Below are 22430 nucleotides of genomic sequence, written 5' to 3'. Positions count from 1 at the left end.
TTTATGTAATGTAACTATATATTTAAATTAGCTGGAAAAAATAAGGAAAGAATTGTTATATGAATTTGAATGTGAAACGTTAATTCCGAAAATGAAACATACAGTTACTGCAACTTTCCAAAATCACCAGTTATTTCTTTTACTGATCAACACCGTAGCTAGTTTTTCCTTTTTCTAGATGGTACAAAATATAAATTATAACTTGTATTCATCCTACTACAAAATGTTGATGTGTATGAAGAGACAAATAATTAGATAGTATTGGTACTCGAAAATTATCTCACTAATGAGAGATTATTTGAACTGTTTTGCATTTTTTGTAGTTAATGTCATGACAATTGACAATTTTTGTTTTGTATTTTTAATGTGTCCACTAGATACATTTTTATTATTAAGATGTTTTATTCAAAATCTGATTTATTTCTCACTGCAATATAAAAACTATATCTCATTTCATTTTTTTACTTTTCAAAGCATGTGTGTATTTTGGTAAGTGTAGTGAAATATAAATAATTTCACGAACAAGTCACTGTAAGAATTTAAGTGTACAATTTCTTAAGTAGTATACCAAACTGTGGTGCAATTCATGGACTAACCTTTGAGCTCAATACACAAATGAGGACTCGTGTTAAGTGCACCGGCAGACTACCAGTCACACAAAATCATACGAAATACACACATTGGTAACGGTAAAAAGTAGTACATTACTTACGAAGATAAGCTTTGTGTACCCTGACTAACTCTTACACAAAAGCTATTTCAATGATCCTCTGATCCTTCAGATACAACCAAGTACATGTATACGATTGTTTGAGTATATAAAGAAACCACTCAAAATGAAGGCTATTAAGTTTGTGTTGTTGTGTTAAGAGTCATACCGACACAGTCAACCTAAGTCATATGGTGACTTTTTCCAGCTTCTGGATGATAAAATGACCCCAGGTCCCCCTTCAGGCTTTGTTTCAGGCATGGGAGGGCACATGGGTAGAAACACCGACCTTTCAAACGCCAACTGGATTGTTTCCTGACATGAAGAATTCTACAACTCAAGTAGGATTTCGAATCCACATCGCTGATTGGCTCAGTGACCTTAAGCACTCTGTCACAGGGCCCCAATATTAGAATTAATATAAAACAGTTAGATATACAGACTTGTAAGCAAGCACCTGCTGTCAAAGTTAGCCGCGCATGCCTGTATCTGAGGATTGCTGTCTTTATGTTCTGGGGGCTTTCTCTCGCTCACTGTCCCCGTGGTCAGATCGCTCTGTATCTGTACTGGTAGAGATGAATTTGGCGCCTGTCTTTTTATTTCAAGCACTTTTGAACGTGTGTGCCAGGAATAGAGTGTTACATAAATCTAGTAAAAATTATAATACGTTATTATAAAACATATAGATGTGGAGGACATGACAAAACAAATAAAGGCACAAGTGGGACACTGCCTTGGATAGCATAACCTTACTGTTCTAAAATCACAGGACAGTGTGAATAAAAAGTGTCCGCACCAAGCGAATTTCTACCACACGCAAATAATATAAAAAGAACCTTAAACGCATGTACGCGTTTGCACAAGACAGCATTTTAACTCGAGTTCAGTTATGTTGAAGTTAAATCTGGTGACTGTACTGGTAAATCAGAACATTTGGATAGCAAGAAAGCCACGGCGGGAATATTTACCTTGCATATTTACGCCCACATGAACGTACTTATGGTAGCGAAGCATAACTTTTCATATGTTTTCAATTGCTTTCAAACATTGAATACTCTTTGTCATGTCATGCTGCGATAATTTGATATCATTTATTTTGTGATTTGTACACTATACTGAGGTTGTCACTGCGAGTATTTATTTCAGTGTAAGTAAATGTGAATTTCTTTCTTTAAAGTACAAATCAACATTTTACCAGTCCCATATGCGCACTGTCTGACATAAAATGTTTCTCTTCCGCAGAAAAATAACAACATGATTGTCATGCAGAATTTCTTGCTGTCAAGGGTACAGGGACGTTTCAACGTGAATGGAGTTTTCAGAACATGACATTTTATTACCTCTCATGAACAAACTCGATCAATACAAGGTCTGCTGTAAGCTTATGTATGTCAAAAGCCATTAAACTTAGCAATTTATTGTTATCCGCTCATATATAAAACAACGAAGGTAAATTCGGCACAATACCAACAATAAAACATGCAAAACCTTCAAAATAAACGATAAATGCATTGTACTTTTAATTTGCGACGCGAATATCCAGGATCGTGTTAAAAGAATTTCGCCAGCAAGTTTAATATCGAACAATTATAGATAACTAAGAAAAACAAACAAGAAAGTCAACTGCAAGAGTGAACATGTGCAATATGTTATAATATTTATAAAATCTGCAAAAGATGTCCTTTGAACGCGTAGAACGTAACCATGAAAACTATAAGATAACATGTCATGAGGGGGGTAACAAAAACACCCCTCAATCCCTGGCTTAAGCAAATTCTATTATAAATAAACACGAATGAATTCCGTGATTTTAAACGATCAGAAAATATAAGAACACCGAGTCTAAATACTGGCAGATATTGTATGGTCGCAGTATAGCGCTGCTGTTTTGTAGTTAATAACATCTTTAATGTATAGTACATACGCAACCTGGGAAAATTATAGCAGACAAAAACCTGTCTCTGTTTACCTAACATACTGTAACTTGCGGAACTAGTATTTAAAAGTCATATGAACGTCATTGACTATCGACTGCCAATTTCGAGAAGTCACGGTTTTTTATTTAATATGAAAATTATTTTGACACGCTAATTTTATGAAAATGTTTTATATGTAAATGAGAAAAAATGCATAAAATGGAAAATTACGTTTCGAGATTTATTGCTAGCTTTGTCGGTTGATCAACCTACATTGCTGTTACTTTTTAACCGCTTGAAAAAACATAGTTGATAATTTTATCAAATAATTAATCTAAAAGAAAAAAAAGAAGTCAGTTGTCATCGTTTTTATATATTTTTTGATATTGAGACGTGAAAGTTTCAGTTGGATAGCTGAAATGTATTGGGGTTGTCAATTATTTTGTCGTCATAGTATTATTTTCAATGTAAAACCAACTAGGATTTTTGTTCTCTTTGTTCTTCTATGTTTCTCAACAAAAATGTATATATCTGTCTTGTTTGATTTATTTGCGCAGATAAATCTTGTTATCTTTATAATTTCTTCACAAATGATTGCTTCGTTCACCTTCATTCATATCTTATTCTAGTTTTGCACACTAAGAGTTTTCAATTTTAGTGTCACCCGTAGCGTTTTCACGCGGCTTTTTAGAAGCTACTTCTTTCTTACCGTAATAAACAATAACTTAAGAAAGCTTCGTTTTGAACTTAAAGTATGCCAGATGATTATCTAAAAATTAAAAGGAGATCAATAAATTATGGTTATGAAAAACTGGTATTACTTCTTCTTCTTCTTGTCGTTCGCGTCTACACTGTCAGACCAGTAGCCTCGATGAAACTTGTGGTTTGCCGAAGATCCTCAATGCCTCCATACAGTTTCTGGTGGATTGAGGTATCTATCGGCCAAGTCGCAGCTCGCTCCTGGTCATGCCTTTTACATCTCTGAAGTATATGCTCCGCAGTCTGGTCTTCTTCACCACATGGACAAGCTAGCGATGATGTCAGTCTGTATTTCTTGTACATGTGAGCATTGAGCTTGTTGTGCCCTGAGCGGAGCCTGACCATCATCACTTGTTCAGACCGATCAAGGAGATGAAAAGCATCTTCCTCCATCCTTGGTCTCGTTAGTGCCTTGATGATGGTGACTTTCTCCTTGTAACTCACAGGTTCTGTTGGTTGTTCTGACTGAGCTCCTAGCTTAGCCAGTTTGTCTGCCTCTTCATTGCCTGCAAGTCCACAATGGGATGGAATCCACTGAAGTGCTACTTTGCAGGTTATACTCAGGCTCTGCATTCTCCTGGCTAGCTGCGGAGCTTTATTGTTGATCAGAGCTTCCATGACAGACAGTGCATCTGTGAGAAAGACGACTTAGGAGCTTTCTTCTGCCGAGTCTTCAACCATTGAGACGGCCTTCGTGAGTGCTTCAGTCTCTGCCTTGTAATTGCTGCAGTGTTTCCTGTGGCTGCATGTAGTGTTTCTCTCTTGCAAGATGGGTATTGAATGAAAACTCCTGCTCCTCCATCTTTGACGGCGCATGTGGCTGATCCGTCTGTATAGACATGAGTCCATAATTCCGGAGGATAGTCTTCATTAATCATAGCAAGTGTGAGGCTCTTCCGAATGCCTTCATCCTCTTGCTTCCCGCAGTCAAGACGAAGAACAGCAAGTCTCACAGTCACTGAGGACATATCATTCGCTAGTGGGTTTATGATGTCTTCACTGTGTGGCAATTGGTCTGCTGATGCGTCAAGTGTGGTGTGCTGTGTGTTGTGTGCTTGTCACCTTCCGCTTTCAGCCTCCACCGCTGGCTAGCCTTCTGGTGAAAAAGGAGCCGAGTGCGTAAGTCTTCCCATGCCAGTACATAGCCTCTCTGCAGACAAGCCCTTTTGCAGTGCCTCCGAGGTGGCGCCACACGGTAACTGAGCACCTTGCGGCCTCAGGCAGAACTGCAGGGGACTCGGAGGAGGTCTGCCCTCAGACATGTGGCATGCCAGGCCCACCGGTGTGTGGACACGCCCTGATGCCTATGAACAGACCCCCAGCTATGGGACAAATAGCTCCTGTGATCCCAGGATAGAAATTTAACTCGGAACTAAAGGTGAGGTAACCCCGAAAGAAACCTAGAGAGTTGAAAACAGAGGTGCTGGGCCATTGGCACTCTCTTAACGAACCACAGCACCATGCAATATCGCTATGTCTACACAGCCATCCGGTATTCAACAACGTGGTGCTGAATCTCTGAGGTTTCTCCAGGGGGATTAAGTGCCGGGCTCTGAGCCTCGACAGAGTCCACCCACAGCTACTGGGTGTCCCTCCTTCAATCCACAACATGCAAAGAGAAGAAGGAGGAACATACCAAGGAGAATAACCAATTCGCATCAACCTTTCAGGCTGATGCATTGGAATGCGGAGGGTGTTTTCAACAAGAAAGCTGAACTGGTATTACATATCTAAAAGTATTTGAATGCCTCGTTGATAAATTTCATATTTGATTTAGCACCTAGCCCCGACGTATAGTACCATCGTTTGTTTGACTACACGAAACAAAATATATATTACGAAGGACTGTTTAAAAAATTATGTTCACATTATTATTGAATCTGTGGTTGATTTCAAAATCCTTATATAATCAGAGTATTGTTTCCTTAGTGACCGAATGATTAAAAAAAGAACGAAATGCGATGTTTCAAACACACATTCAACTATCTTAATAGAAAAGACATTTAACTTCTTTTCAGTCTGGCTTTGTCTCATGTGATTTGATTGTTAATCAGCTCCTCTACTTATAAAACGACAATCGATTCAGGAAAACAGGCATTATTTGCGATATAAACAAAGCATTTGATCGCAGATGGTATACAAGTCTTGTCCACAAATTGAATTGTATTGACGTACTAAGTGGTAGTCTACTGCGTTGGTTTTCATCGTATGTCTCACAGGAAATAAAACATAGTTATCTCAGGCGCTCAATCCAACTGGAGCTATATTCGAGCCTGTGTGCCTCAAGGGCTTCCTCCTCGGTCCTCGTCTCTTCTTAATGTTTATAAAAAATATTGTTGATGATATTTATCGTCAACATAGCCTTTTTGCTAATAACGCAAGAAGATCCAGAAAGATACACTTGTGTATGTATTTAATATAATTTGAACACATTTTGATATGAATGAACCCTTAGAGTGCAAACCCCTACCAATCAAAGTGTATTCTATCCATGAATTTTAGGAGAAGAATTTCTTAACTCTGCAAATTGCGAGAGTGTCCCTCAATCCGTATTCTCTTATGTTCGTGTACTCCATTTCTTACAACTGTCTTTTGTAAAATTTTACACGAACATCGTTGCCGCGAAAACAGCCTGCATCTACAACCGATGACAGATGATTATATTTTAGGTCTAGGTTCACGTACCTTAAACCCATAAATCCTACAAAGTTCTTTTTTTTATTACAGCTTTCAATGATGATGAATATTGACACATGGTATATAGTTACAATGCTAACTATATCATTGTTCCATAGTGTCACGGCAAACTGGAACAGAGTATGCACGCCCTTCACCAAAAGCTTCGGGCCCCACCCACATGGGCTCTGTGGTAGTAGGATTGATGAGACCCTAGACCTGCTTTGTGTTGGTGGTTATAACGAGTATCCATCCTACGGCGGATTTAGAAGAAAGCGAGAAATCTCTGAAAGTAATTCAACAATTCAGAATTTATTAACCTTTGCCCTGCTATGTTTTTTTTAATGGACTGGTTCCGTCATTTAGTTTTGGTAGTACCGCTAACGATTCAAAGGTGTGTTCGTTGAACATTTACTGACTGAATAGCAAACAGTGCAGACCATGATCAACCTGCACGAAGGTTTTGTCTAGAAAGAACAAATCCGTTTACTTTCGAAAATAAAAATTGGTCAAATAAAATAAATGTGCGATCTGACGTGATTCACACACACACACAAAAAACATCTTTCAGAATCAGGTCGTAAAATTTTAAAAAGAACGGCAAAGGTCGAAACCGAATCGAGAAAACTGTTTGATATTTTTTCTGAATTGAGGATTATTCTGAATAATAATTACCGGACGGCGAATCACAATGTTACTCGGGTGTTCGCTTTTAAAGCCTATTGCAATTAGAGAAACCGTTAGCGAACAGCATGGATCCTGACCAGACTGCGCGGATGCGCAAGATGATCTGGATCCATGCTGGTCGCAAATGCACTATGTTGGTTTTCTCATGGTGCGGCTCATATGTCTTATTCCTTAGCAAGCTACTGGCGCGGTTCGTGGATTTGCAAGAAATCTCTCTAAACTATCTTCACTAAAATTTGCTCGTTATGGGGATCTTAAAATATTATAGACTAAAAATGTGTTCATATATTATTTTAATCGTTAATAACATGAACATTTTAAATTATGATTGTATTTTGACCTTGACAGCATACATGTGAAGGACTCTCACTTTCTTTTTTAATTTGACTCTTATTTATCACATTGATAGTTCTTTAAATCAGAGTTAATTAAAACATTTGAAGAAATGTTCAAGTTTGAATTTTCCTCTTTAGATTTACTTACAATTGAGCTGCACCATGAGAAAACCAACATAGTGCATTTGCGACCAGCATGGATACAGGCCAGCATGATGCGCAGGCTGGTCTGGATCCATGCTGGTCGCAAATGCACTATGTTGATTTTCTCATGGTGCGGTTCAATTACGTTGATTTGGGCTTTTAAGGCGCAGTAAACAAAGTGCAGGTTATAGTGACAAATGGGACTAAAAATTTTAGTTTTCCACCAGTTTTACATCGAAATAAAATACGACGTATGGAATCAAACTATTATACCTGCTGGAGGCATAGAGGTAAGGCAAACCAAGAAAAGGAATTGTTCTTTCTTCAATATGAAATATAGTCAATTCAGGACCGTATTGTTAAGTCTCTATAGTATAACTCTTTTAGACTTTCGATTACAAAATCTATACACTGATTTCAAGCAATTAAAAGAATAAGGATGTGTGAAATGCAAGTCAGCTGTAAACATATACCTTCACATTACCTTATTTCAGTCGAACTTGTGGAAATGTAAGTACGAAAAGGGGTCAACATTCCACAAGAAGACTAATGTTTTCTTGATCCCCGATTTACGAGGTAATGCGTTAGAAATTATTGACATTTGGAAGCATATGTTTGACCGAATTACTGATATTACGCCAAAGGAAATGATACAAAGATTCAAAATGACCCATTAACAGTGGACATAACTAAATTCAACTTTGAAATTGTTATAAATAGATCTGTATCTACATGTATAATGCTATTTGCATCAATGGAATATGTAATGACACGGTCAGTGTATTGTTAATGACCTCAATTTAGGACAAGTACCTTTGTCAGCATCGGCAAAATTTTGATAACATGAAATAAATACCGATACCGTGATCTGCATTGACCACGGTAGTGGTGACTGACCAATTAAATATTCAGATACAGGTTAAAAACCATCGTTGTCAACATAGCAGTTTAAAACTGTTTCAAACGAAATTTTCTATTTCAGTTATAAAACAATGACCTCAGTATCGTTATATTTCCTTTAGAATCATTTGATTTTTTGCCTAAGCCGAGGGGGTGGTTATTATTTGTTTGTCACATTCTAAGTTTCCAAAGGTTTTTCTCATATATTTGATTAACGCTTTTATTCAAAAGCGCTTAGTAATACAGAATCTTGTCAAAAACCAAAGTAACACAACAAACCTTTTTTCGAAATAATTTTATCTCTATGTAACAACAATAGAAGTGATATTGTACTGGGGGTGGGGGGGGGGATATTCAGGCAATGCTAGGAGAAGGTGCATTATGTTTTTGAGTCTGTACGCTGTAGAGTGTCACATTTTATGTCCTAAACATCACTGGAAAATCTGTTAATCGGAAGGAAACTGCTTTAGCTTTTGGGGAATAAAAACTTGTATCGTTAGACAATGTTGTAGCTCCCTTTGAGGATATTAGACACATGCCTACATATTTTACAAAATGCCAACATCGAGTGTAGCTTAGATATGCACTGAACACAGCAGATCAGATGGAAATCAAACATTTCCCGATACCTCCTCTAAACCAAAGTGCCTACTCATTTATTGAAATACAAGCCTAAATTGTTACAAATAAAATTATGTTAAAGTGACAAGGATTGTAAATTCCATTCCTTTTTATAATATCATTTTGTATATGCATCTAAGTATGCCGCCTTTAAAGATTGTTTATAAAACTGATATTGATCATTGTTTCAGGACACTTAGAAGACCTCAGTGGAATTTTGATACGAAGACAAGAGGCAAATTCATATCTAGTCAAAAGATCCAGTTTTTATGAACGTGGAATAGTGTGCGAATGTTGTTACCATCGTTGCTCTGTGTTTGAACTATTTTCTTACTGCAGAGGGGAACCAGGTCTTCTTGGTCTGTTTAAAAGAAGTGTTGGCGAGCAGAAACAATCCTTTCGGCATGACCACTCCAACGATTAAATGTTAACAATTTTTTTTATAAATTTTATGTTGGAAGGGCTTAAATATCAGTCAAACAAGGCACTGGCTAAGACAGTTCAAAAATTGAAGTTTGTGAATAATTTCGATATTAATCATGTATGCAGTTTTACATCGTCAGACGCCAAAAACAGTCATTTGGAATTTACATAAATTAGTTTATTATAGTATGGTATTGTTTTGAAACTGCAATTATATCGAAAAGGATAAATTGTATTTCTGAGGTTTTAAAATCTAATCAAACATACACCTAATATAAACACGGTTATGTGCAGGATATACTCATATGATAATAAGCACTGGCATCAGACCAGAAAGAAAATGCCTCTGTACATGTTATAGCCTACCCCTAGGTATACTATAAGAACATAGTCATGAACGGGAAATAAACGAACCCATTTCAATCGCGCATTTCTCACCTAAAACGCGCAGTTCGGTAAATGTGTACTACGGATATTGAACAAGTGGGTTACGAAAGACCCGTGGTGACATTTCAACTTCATTATTTCACGATTTCTGCTTCCTGATTTCACGATTTCCACTTCATGAATTCACGATTTCACGATTTCCACTTCATGAATTCACGATTTCACGAATTCACGATTTCACGAAAAAACTTCACGATTTCATGATTTCTTGATTTCACGATTTCCACTTCATGAATTCACGATTTCACGATTTCTGCTTCCTGAATTCACGATTTCCACTTCATGAATTCACGATTTCCACTTCACGAATTCACGATTTCCACTTCACGAATTCACAATGGTGAAATCGTGAATTCATGAAGTTGAAATCGTGAATTCGTGAAGTGGAAATCGTGAATTCGTGAAGTGGAAATCGTGAAATTGTGAATTCATGAAGTTGAAATCGTGAAATCGTGAATTCGTGAAGTGGAAATCGTGAAATCGTGAAGTTGAAATCGTGAATTCGTGAAGTGGAAATCGTGAATTTGTGAAGTGGAAATCGTGAATTCATGAAGTGGAAATTGTGAATTCGTGAAGTGGAAATCGTGAATTCATGAAGTTGAAATCGTGAAATCGTGAATTCGTGAAGTGGAAATCGTGAATTCGTGAAGTGGAAATCGTGAATTTGTGAAGTGGAAATCGTGAATTCAGGAAGCAGAAATCGTGAAATCGTGAATTCATGAAGTGGAAATCGTGAAATCAAGAAATCGTGATGTTTTTTTTCGTGAAATCGTGAATTCGTGAAATCGTGAATTCATGAAGTGGAAATCGTGAAATCGTGAATTCAAGGAGTGGAAATCGTGAATTCAGGAAGCAGAAATCGTGAAATTGTGAATTCATGAAGTGGAAATCGTGAAATCAAAAAATCGTGAAATCAAGAAATCGTGAAGTTTTTTCGTGAAATCGTGAATTCGTGAAATCGTGAATTCATGAAGTGGAAATCGTGAAATCGTGAATTCATGAAGTTGAAATCGTGAAATCAGGAAGCAGAAATCGTGAAATAATGAAGTTGAAATGTCACCACGGGTCTTTCGGGTCTTTCGTAATGTACCGGTCATATTCCTTCAACATTTCTTATCTCAGAGGAACAACGCGTAGTTTATAGTTTCATCAACAAACTTGGATGAACTTCCCTAATGAAGTTCTGGTCCAGATAGCAAAATTATTCTGATTTGCTGTTGTGAAAATGTATGTCGTACGCTAAAATGTGTATATGCTGTGCAATGTGAATTAGATAAATAATACAACTGTGAATATTTTGCATTCTGTTTTAGTTTTAACATGTGCACACTGATGTGACCTCCAGACCGGATGTTCATTAGGGAAGTTCACGCAAGTTTTTTCTGTAACGTTGATGAAAACATAAAATATGTGGAGTATCTCTGCGCATATATAAAACAATGTATTACCAGTACGTGGTCCTTGTTAACACAAGTGTACTCTCATGTATTTCTCAGCTTAATAAGTCAAAATGTTAGGATAATGCAGAATCAGCAGTGATCGGTTGGTGTCCGAACCAGCGAAAGCACCAACGTCTCCACCGAAGGATTTTTAAGACGCTATAACAGGATAAAAGCATGTGTTAACGCTATTCTAGCATTATACGTGTAAAAAGCAAAATTAACATTGCGTCTATAAGCGTTTGTGTTTTAGTTATGCGTTATAAGTCCTCCACAATACTTTTACGTCTCGCCATGGAACACGCATATAAGGTGTTATAACAGCACGTGATCTCCTTGTAAACATTTTTTTACTTTCCTGCTTAAATATGTCGTGGAAACACCAGATGCTATAGTCATGCAGAGAGCAAAGAGAAAAGTAAGCTTTTTAGAAAACTCAAGGATTTTGATCTCCATTCTATAAACTTTTATGTCTATTTACGTAAAAACATTTGCATCTTAATACCCAGGGATGGTGCAATATCTCTAAAATGTAAGGTAAAATAACGTATTAGATTGACAGCTGATTAATTGATTATTATTTTGTACAGAATAGAACTACATTTAGAGTTGATTTTCATGATATACATATATGATCGATACAATAATACTTTGATGCGTTCTTAACACCATTTAAACACTAGAAGCGTTTATTTTTTTATAACTTTGTCGAATATTTGCCTGTCGCATTTGCCGACGCTGTGTTGTCTGTAACCTTTACTTCATCGTTCCTGGAATAATGGTAAACATGATTGATGTAAGGACACGAGCAGATTTCTAACATTTTTATAAAAAACGGATTATTACCAAAGAAAACTCTTCGTATAAGTTTTTTTTTACTTTATATTTGTTATTTGAAAAAGCGAAATACCATTTATATTTTAATGTGATATATCCGGTATAATAAGGTTAACTCAGTTAAATTCCCCAATCTTAGCCAAAAGTATATTAAGTTTCATAAATTCTATGCTAACCGTTTATGAGGAATACTGAAACGCAAATTATACACCTCTAATCGAGACGCTTACCTGCCGAAATGCTCGCCCTCCTCTATAGTCTCTGGGAGCGGTTTGTTCAAAGTTTCTGGTAGAAAGAACGCTAATAAACCGCCAACAAAACAAAAAGAGCCAAAGACAATCATTGGCAAAGTCTTCCCGAATTTATTGTCAATAAATCGGTCCTGTAATTAAAATAAGGTCTTTCAGTCAAAAATTAACCTGAACGTGTTTTGTAAAAGCTGACCAGCGGCACGTTCTTTATGCTAATGTTCAATAAAACTGAAAGATCTTTGAATGACACACACTGGTTTACCATGGAGCAGATACGTAAATATGAAACAACAGCCTCTTTGTGTTTATATATTGCGATAGCTGATTCCGATCTTGCCAAAGAATTTGCAGTTGCTCGCGTTAATGGGATACCAAAGCTTCCGTCTTTTTCGCTGTTTTTAAACAAAAATCCCGTCGTGAGACGGGCCGGAGTTAAATCCAAATTTAAATCCTGCGTTACTTGCAAACTCACCTGCTTTGCTCAAAAAGAAAGCGCTGATCTACGGATCGCGGGATCGTAAGTTCGATCCCCGGATGAGGCGTATACTTCTGTGACGATTTGATAAAAGACATTGTGTCTGAAATCATTTGTCCTCCGCCTCTGATTCATATGGTGAAGTTGCTAGTTACTTGCGGAGAATAGGTTTGTACTGGTGCATAATCCAGTAATAGCAGTTAGGTTTAACTGCCGGCCATTACATATTAAGTGAACTACCGTTGAAAAACGGCGTTAAAGCCCTTGCTAACTCGAAAATGTTCGAAGTTAAATCGACAGTAAGAGCTTTCGATCAAATTATCTATTGACAAGTTGTTTCAATAAACTGCCGCAGTATATTTTAACACGGGTGTTCACATGCTTACAAGATCTGCGATATAGGTAGCCGCCATTCCTCCAACTCTGGAAACGCAAGAACTAGCACCCATGCCAGCATTTCGTGCAACTGTTGGAAACAACTCGGCCGAGAAAACATACACCACTGGATAGGCTGCGGCAGCACCAAATTTGCCCACCAATGCAAATGCTGTATTTAACGTATGTAGGTCTGAAATGTACTGAATTTTAAGTCGTTTGGTTATGATGTTTTGTGCATAAAGAGTATTGTATTTTCAGCGCGTGCTCATCCGAAAGATAAACCTTCGGGAAAAATTTGGAAAAAGAAATGAAGAATTCAGAAAAATACGCTAACTAATTATATAGAATACGGAGATTTAAAACTTATTATTTACATCAAAGCGTAAACACATTAAATACTGTACTAGTATTTCAAAGTCACCGGAGAATACAGTAACATGGTTTGCATCTAATCCCTTAAATACTCTAAGGATTTGATTGGTTTATTTATAACAGTTCCCTTCAAAGCACTGCCATTCTATTATTGTTTACATTGAATGGCATAATTTATGTTATACAGAGAATATTAATGAGCCGTGCCATGGGAAAACCAACATAGTGGCTTTGCGACCAGCATGGATCCAGACCAGCCTGCGCATCCGCGTAGTCTGGTCAGGATCCATGCTGTTCGCTTTCAAAGCCTATTACAATTAGAGAAACGGTAAGTGAACAGCATGGATCCTGACCAGACTGCGCGGATGCGCAGGCTGGTCTGGATCCATGCTGGTCACAAAGCCACTATGTTGGTTTTCCCATGGCACGGCATGTGAACACCTGATTTTCACGAGAGGCATAGGCACTAGTGAAAATGTAAGATATTATGTTCATGAGTGAAAGATGTTTCGATCTTACTTGTAAAACAAACCATTTTTCTTTTTATTCCATGTTTTGACTAAAGTTTACCAATTTTATAGTTTCTTACCAGAATTATTTTTCACTGAAAATACCAGACATATATCTCTAATATTTCGGTACTTCACTAAAAGACATGTCTGTATTCAACTTACCATCTCCACCGTAATATTCCGTAAAAATAGTCGCTAAGAAACCAGCACCACCAATCAGCATACTAGTTACCATTAGGAATTTTCGACCAGTTCTGTTCAGTAAAATAACCACGAGAATTTTGGCAGGTATATCCATTACTGCTTGTAGGAAAAAATCTAGGAAGACATCGCCGCCAAGATCAGCACTGTTGAGTGCCATGCCGTAGTAAGCCATACAAATGGCCAACCTGTATAGAATAAGAAATGTTATTATTGTCTTACGTGTTCAATTACGTACATTAGTTTATGTATTCAAATTTTGAAGATATTATTTTATTTTTATATGTTACAGGTGCAAACAAGGTTTTATATACTATGCAAGGAAGAAAAAACTGAGAGAAAAATCTTTTTGCAATATATACTTTTTTACCGCTACCATTAAAACGTTTCAAGAGAAAATGTTCACATCTTAATGAAAATGAAAAGTGCATACAGAAAACTGATTGTAAAATCACTAAAAAATGTATTGACCTTCTAACTGTTCGTGTGTTGCAAAAGTTTGCAAACTTTTTTGCATACACGTTTATTACATGTCTAAAGATTCTACAAGAAACACATCTATCATTACAAATATAGGAAGAAGCGTTTGTGCTAGCTGATATGTATTTGTTATCTTCAAATGCATAGATTACCACAGAAAGAAGAGGATTAAAGTTCGGATGCAAAGCACGCGTGACGTAAACAGATGCCATAATTTTTCTTCTTTTGCATTTTCCTCCCCGTCCATCTCGACGCTCTCAAACATTTTCTCAGGTAAAATTTTATCATTTGATCGAGCTACTTTTTCAAGGATTACTCTTGCTTCTTCGTGACGGCCATTGATGTACAGCCATCGTGGAGATTCAGGGTATATTCTGAAAATAATTCAAATAAAAATGAAAAATATATTATATACCAACGGAGGTTTCATGGCGAATACAGGCATGAACATGAAGCTTTCAAACTAGTAATTGCAAAAAAATCAATTCATGTACCTTAAACCCCATAAAAAATCAAACTTACATCCAGTAAACTTGGAAAATCAGTCCTGGTGCGGCGCATACTATCTGTAAAGTCTTCCAATCCCTGATTGCATAGCCAAGACCAGAAAGAGTCAGGGTTCCAGCCGTCCAATAGAAGCCTCCTAACGTTCCAGCAAATCGCCTTTTCGAAGGACCTACGAATTCCATTCCTGTAAAATATCTATTTTACAATATATTCAGTAAACCAGAACATATTATTGAAGTTTTGTATACTCGTCACCTATTGCTAATCTTATAATAAATATGCCATTTTCACAAAATTCGCATTTCTGAGATTTTAGATATTCATCTCTGGGACGTTACTACGGTATATATTTAAATATTTAGCAAGATTCTCTGACATTTTTTCCTGCAGCCTCAGGTTATGTCAACTGGGTACTAATTAATAGAATGATGTAAACATGTAATAATTGATATCAAATCACGCATAAAGATTTCTATTAAGATTCATACAGAAATGAATACCACAAGAAGAAGGGGAAGAAACCAGTTTACCTATATTGTGAAGTTTCGAGCATTTGAAAGCATATGAACTTTCTAAATTAAGGAGAAACCTATACAAACAAACATTATAATGAAACTATTTGTCTAGGACAATGGAAACGTTTTAACTCAGGTTTAACCTTTAGCTTGCTGGCGGCAATTCCTTTGATTCCTTTGCAGACCGAGATCGGCCTACATATCCGTGCTACTCAGTCAGTAATTTTTCAGTGAACATCCCTTTGCATGATAAGAGGTACTGTCCAAATTGAAAAATGGACCAGTCCATTTAAGAAAAGGAGGGTAATGATTAACTTACCAAGAACAAAGCTTGACATGAAGTTTCCAACTGAGAAGAAACCGACACAAAAGGTAAGTATAAACAGTACAATAAAGTTGCTTGCCCAGGCGGTGCCCAGGGCGGCCAAGAAATAGAAGATTGAAGATATGCATAGCGTTCGTTTTCTTCCATATCTAAAATAAAAAAGAAAACATGGCAGCAGTATACAACTATATTAATGATTGTGAAGGTCTATGGAACTGCTACAATATGGATGACTGTTCTTAGCTGTTTCGACAAACAATGAGGCGATAACAACATGAACGGTTGCCGTTCATATCCTATGACAAACACATTATTTTGTGTATGTTAAATTGACTCAGAGCTTATAAATCATTTATTATATTGATCAAAGCGTACACAGAACTAAACTTTAGAATTTAAATTTCAAATGGGAATGCATTAATAGTCTATCGGGAGTTGAATTGTAAGATATACCTGTTGACCTTTGATATACTTATGATAAACATGCGTTTTGCTCACTTGTCTGACATCATTCCTAAAATAAAAGATCCGACAACAAGTCCACCAAAGAAACTCATTTGTGCATTCGACTTCAGAATTGCCTGATCACATACCATATTTAGCTGAAACATACAGTAATGATGCTTATTTTTGTAACCTACATATAGTCAATATTTGTAAAACAGAAAAAGTGGAAAAGCCCATGACAGACTGTATGTTAACTAAAGCCTGATCCGGTTTGAAGCTGGGAAATTTATCGTTGCTTCAAATACTTTCAGCAACGGTAATCATGATTATGGTTATGTATATGAATACTGTAGAACCATTTAACCGTTCGTTGCGGTGTCTACAAAGAACGTTATGAAGAATCAAGGGTGATATAGTCACAAAATACGCCCGTCGAGAGTTTGTAAGAAGAAAGGTTTTTGTTACAGAACTGCACATGTCACAGTGACCTTGACATTTGACCTATTTATCTTGACCTAAAATAAGTGTCATGGGTGACCTGCATATACAGTTTGTTGACAATAGGTAGAAGCATTCATCAGCGCACTTAGAGACCATACAAGAGAATTCTATTCTTATATTTGACCTTTGACCTCTACGTGTGACATGGACCTGGTTCTTGCACATGGCACACTGCCTCACGTACGGTGGTGAACATTTGTGCCATGTTATATAAAAATCCCTCCATGCATGAAGAAATACTCCGGACAAAATTGTCATTCTTGTATCTGAGCTTTGAACTCTACGTGTGACCTTGACCTTAGACCTAGGGACATGGTTCTTGCACATAACACTCTGTCTCATGATGGTGAACACTTGTGCCAAATTACATCAAACTCAAATTCCTCTATATGCATAAAGAAGAAATGCTCCGGACAAAGTTGTCTTTATTGTATCTGACCTTTGACGTCTAAGTGTGACCCTTACCTTAGACCTAGGGATCTGGTTCTTGCGCATTACACTCCGTCTAATGGTGGTAAGCATTTGTGCCAAGCTACATCAAAATCCCACCATGCATGAAGAAACATGCTCCGGACATAGTCATTTTTGTATCTGATCTTTGGCCTCTAAGTGTGACCTTGACCTTATACCTAGGGACCTGGGTCTTGCGCACGACATTCCGGCACAAAATGGTGAACATTTGTGCCAAGTTACATGAAAATCCCTCCATGCATGAAGAAGAAATGCAACGGACAAAGTTTGTGGACGCCGCCATCCCGCCCGCCAGCCCTGGGCGTTCCCACAATACGCCCCGTCTTTCAGACGGGCATATAAAAAGTATACTTCATGTTCATAATAAAGCTTATTAGTAAGTTACACATCTTTCGTATATGTTATTTATGATTATTTGACCTATGCCAAACGTCATTACGACTTTCAGTTCTTTAGAACCAATTTAGACTTTAAGTTTGCATATTGTACTACAGATCGAATGATAATTCGGTTGACTGTCGTATAAAAGTCGCTCTGTGCTTAAACTCATTTTTGTTATTATTTCTGGCGATATGGGATTATGGAATCTATACATTTTCTCGAATAACAGAATACCGCTAAAGTTGGCTCTAGTGAGGCGTGAGTGATGTTAATCATTCTGTTACGTCTCATGAACAGCCTCAAATCAAACATAGTTTGCTGTTGTTTTTCTGGGCTGCGTTCTGTCCTTCCAAAGAGTCTTATTACAGCTGTATTTTTGCATGATAAAAAAAGAGGAAAACATAATCACCTCGGCCCCGAGTGTCGATTTATAAATGGAATCATCATAGACCCATCTGCTGCATTTTACTTTAGACAGTTTGCCGTCTTCAGACGTCTTAAAAATGTGACATTGGTCGTACTTGTGTTCTGCCGAGTCTGACAGTGGAATGCTAGCATTAACCAAGGCTTCGTGATATATGTCTTGTATTCCGTATGTATCATTGTGTAAATGTTCAATGGCACATCTGAAAGACAGAACTAAGAAAGTAAATGATCGTATGTTTGAGATGTCCTAATTTCACCTTTATTTCTCTTCTCTACCTGTATCATATTATTTTTCAATGATAATTATTGTCTTTATAGTATCATTGCTTGAACTTATTTTACAATTTAAGGGATTTATTGTATCAACAGTCCGTGGTCAGGCTGCAGTGCATGATTTTCAAATCCCCGGGCTAAAGAACCGGGCTGGCACTGCCCAAATTGAATGACTGACCCGTCCATTTGAGAAATTTAGCTGTGTAAATGTTAACATTTTCGCAAGGTTCATAGTTACTGTGGGAAAAAATAGGACGGACTTATTGTGCTTTTTTTAAATAAAAATGAGCTTTATGTACATTAAATATTATTTAACTGAAATAAAGTTCTACACATTCAAGACTAATTGGTTATTTATACTAAAACTTGACGAAAAATTTGAAATTAAAAATACAAACACTTTTCCTCTACGACGCGTTTTTAGTTTTTGGAATTTTAATTGATTGATATAATCTGTGATCTGATGCTTCTATATTACCTGTGTTCCGGTATTGCCAGCACAAAGAACGATGTTAAGAACGTTATCCCAGCGTAAAAGCTTGTGAAACATCCTAGATTCACAACTATTTTCTGGTATGTTCCAAATTCACCGATTTCTTCATAGAGCTCGTCAAACTTCATATCAAATCTATTAACTGATGTTCTGAACGTGCAGACAGGGTTTCTCTACGACGTGTGTGCACCCACTAATACATTTTTCGTTCTGACAAACGGTTAATATGTGCTGCATTTACCAGTTGCTGCATTAAGCTCTTCAAACATAAATAATCCTTTAAAGTATGTGTTTGTACGGTTGGGTTTTCTCTGTAATTCAGAACTTACTAGTGTGTTAATTAAGAACGTAATTATTCATTCAGGGAATGTTTCAACTTTTGACAAACCTGGTATTTCATTTCTCCATATAGTTTAAACAGCTGTAAGTTGTTATCAATCTAACTGTTGAGGGTAGAAAATAGTACCGTTGCTAACACATGGATTTTGCATTGACTTCGTACGTCAACCGAAAAGCTGTTAGAGCCATCGTAGTGTCGTGTTTTCCCGCGACGCACGATTGTTCGATACGACGTGCAACGTTTTATATCAAAATTTCATTTTGAAAAAAATGGACAAATAAACTTCTGCATAGTACCTATGTAAACGTGGAATTAATATGTTGTGTATACGTAAAACAATATTGCCTGTTATAGGTTTAAAATAATACATTAAACTAACGTACACTAACCACGGCAAGTTTTGTTTTTGTGAATGCATCTCTACGTGGACAGTTAGATTTTATATTTTGCCGGGTTGTACACATTTGATTAGAAGTTTGTACATTTGAATTGATAATAAATTTTCAATAAAAGATAGACACAGTATATATTTAATTGTTTGATTTAAATGTACATGTGCTTTATGATTAGTTAATTGTTTTTATATCAATCAGATTAGTCTTTAACGATATGAAAATATTATGTGCTATGTGGTTTATATGCTAGCGTATTGCTCATTATTTAAGAAATAATATATCTCATCCAGTGATTTGTCGTTGAATAAATCATTGTTTGGAGTTCAGATGCGAAGGAATTATATCACGAGGGCGCAGCCCGAGTGATATAATAATACGCATCTGAACGACAAACAATGATTTATTCAAGAGCAAATCACTAATTGAGATATATTATTTCGATTCTAACACGTTACCAAGGATTTTTAAGTACATCCTTGACGACATTCATTAAATATTTGCCCGTTTTCAATTGGTTTCTTTTCAAGCGCTCCGCTATGCCGTTTGACGCCATGACGTAATAATTGTGACGTCAGAACAGTGATTTGTTGTATATTCTAACACGATCCGATTCATTTTCCTATTGAATAAAGAAGGCAGAAAACAGTGAATCATTATACAACAAATCACTGTTCTGTCGTCATAATTATTACGTCATGGCGTCAAACGGCATAGCGACGCGCTGGAAAAGAAACCGATTGAAAACGGGCAAATATTTAATGAATGTCATCAAAGATGTACTTAAAAATCCTTAGTAACGTGTTAGAATCGAAATAATATATCTCATTTATTGATTTGCTCTTGAATAATTCATTGTTTGTCGTTCAGATGCGTATTATTATATAAAATTCTAGATATAATTCCTCCGCATCTGAACTCCAAACAATGATTTATTCAACGACAAATCACTGGATGAGATATATTATTTCTTAAATAATTCACGGTTTTTGATGATGTTTAAGAAATAATATATCTCATCGGTGATTTGTCGCTGAATAAATCACTGTTTGGGGTTCAGATGCGAAGGAATTATATCACGAGGGCGTAGCCCGAGTGATATAATGCTACGCATCTGAACGACAAACAGTGATTTATTCAAGAGCAAATCACTGAATGAGATATATTATTTCGTTTCTAACACGTTATCAAGAACTTTAAAGTACACCCTTGTCGGCATGCATTAAATATTTGCCCGTTTTCAGTCGGGTTCTTTTCCAGCGCGCCGCTACGCCGCTTGACGCTATGACGTAATAGTTGTGACGTCAGAACAGTGAATTGTTGTTTAATAATTCACTGTTTCCAGCCTTCTTTGTTTAATAGGAAAATGAATCGGATCGTGTTAGAATTGCAGTCAAAACAATATTGCGGTACGTTGCGGTACAAATGTCGCGCTTCGTATCGTAGTGTCGCGTGTCGTGTCGTAGCATGACGTGTCTCACGACGACAAGATATTGTGACGGTCCAAACAGGATTCCGTAGTAAGATTCGCAATTACCTCAGATCTACTGTTTAAACACTACGGATTAATATAAATTGGACCTGCTAAAATTAGGCCAAAATTTATCTCCATCTTTGAATAACAACGTGTGTATGTTACTTTTTTATTTGCAATCGTAGTCATTTTCCTATCATTTACGCCATGATAACAATGGTCTACAACTTAATGACCATTTCAGTATGTTATTGCGTCCTAAATTAAATTTCGTTAGAAAATTATGGTCTACATAAACTATTTAGCAATAAACCTTTTTACTTTTGAGAATTAAGCAAGCATTTTTTCATATATCAATGTACTGTTTCTAAAACGATTCACTATTGTACCATTTTGTAACAAGAGCTCCGCAAAGCCCCAGGTTTTAGAACATAAAAGGTCCAGCACCACGACTAGGACGTAGCCATATATCCAATCTAAGTCGCGTTTTAGGCAGAATTCATTCGATCAACCGGTAAAACAAATACTAGGAAATAATATCGCTCATCAAATCAGTATATTCGTTAAAAGCCAGTCATGTTGTAGTAAGTGTAATATGTGCACATGGAAGTAAAATAAAAAAATGTGTGTGTAAGGGGGTGAGGGAAATGTGGGGATGGGTAGGGTGAGGCGGGGTGGAACGGGGAGGGATTTTGTGCGGCGGCAGTGACAGAATACTAAGGCACAAGAAACTAAAAGTAAGAGAATTTTTGTGGATGTTAATGAGGGATGGGTGGTGGTTAGCGGCGAGTTATGCGGATTATTGCATTTTGCACATTGTTTCATCACCTCCTATTTACATTCCAAGTTTTAAGTCACGATAAGTTATGCTCTGGACACGAAATATAACGTTGGATTTGACCATTGATCTAAATTTATGACCTTAACCTTTGACCTGCCGACCTTGTTCATGCGCTTTGCACATCGTCTCATCGCCACGTAACAATATGCCAAGTTTAAAGTCAATACCTTGAATGTTTTAGATTTTGCTCAGGGTACGAAATATGACTGACAGACAGACGGATAGACGCTTGCGCCATCACACAGTTATAATACTCGTTTCGCATTGCATACTAGCTGTTTCAGCAAATGTTATTCACCCACTTTAATAATCACCCATGTGCCCACCAGTTCTAACGTACTAAATGCTACCAACAGAAAAGATATAGCCATTTGAATACCACCTATGTAATGAAACGACAGCCATTTTGGGCACAGTAACATTTTCTTTCTTTCCTTTTATGGGGCATTACCATATATGGTAAATCAGTGAATAACAACTAA

General features: G+C 36.8%; 2 protein-coding genes across 2 annotated transcripts; one reads left to right on the top strand and one right to left on the bottom strand.

The window, feature by feature from the left end:
• Window positions 1–5926: 5926 nt before the first annotated feature.
• LOC128556727 (molluscan insulin-related peptide 3-like) lies at window positions 5927–9574 on the top strand. Its single transcript, XM_053542383.1, has 2 exons — window positions 5927–6352; window positions 8939–9574. Exons 1-2 carry the CDS (start codon window positions 6118–6120, stop codon window positions 9169–9171), a joined length of 468 nt encoding a protein of 155 aa, XP_053398358.1. The 5' UTR covers window positions 5927–6117; the 3' UTR covers window positions 9172–9574.
• Window positions 9575–10471: 897 nt separating this feature from the next.
• LOC123553212 (organic cation transporter protein-like) lies at window positions 10472–19694 on the bottom strand. The gene is made up of 10 exons (XM_045342958.2): window positions 18887–19694; window positions 18119–18335; window positions 16408–16511; window positions 15904–16058; window positions 15085–15253; window positions 14715–14936; window positions 14044–14270; window positions 13006–13187; window positions 12124–12275; window positions 10472–11826 (listed from the first exon to the last, which is right to left on the bottom strand). The coding sequence occupies exons 1-10, from the start codon at window positions 19027–19029 to the stop codon at window positions 11754–11756; spliced, it is 1644 nt and encodes a 547-aa protein (XP_045198893.2). The 5' UTR covers window positions 19030–19694; the 3' UTR covers window positions 10472–11753.
• Between the last annotated feature and the right edge of the window lie 2736 nt (window positions 19695–22430).

Source organism: Mercenaria mercenaria, chromosome 4 (assembly GCF_021730395.1).
Source record: "Mercenaria mercenaria strain notata chromosome 4, MADL_Memer_1, whole genome shotgun sequence".
NCBI lineage: Eukaryota > Metazoa > Mollusca > Bivalvia > Venerida > Veneridae > Mercenaria > Mercenaria mercenaria.
Note: the sequence above shows the minus strand (reverse complement) of the source record. Positions and strands in the feature narration are given on the sequence as shown.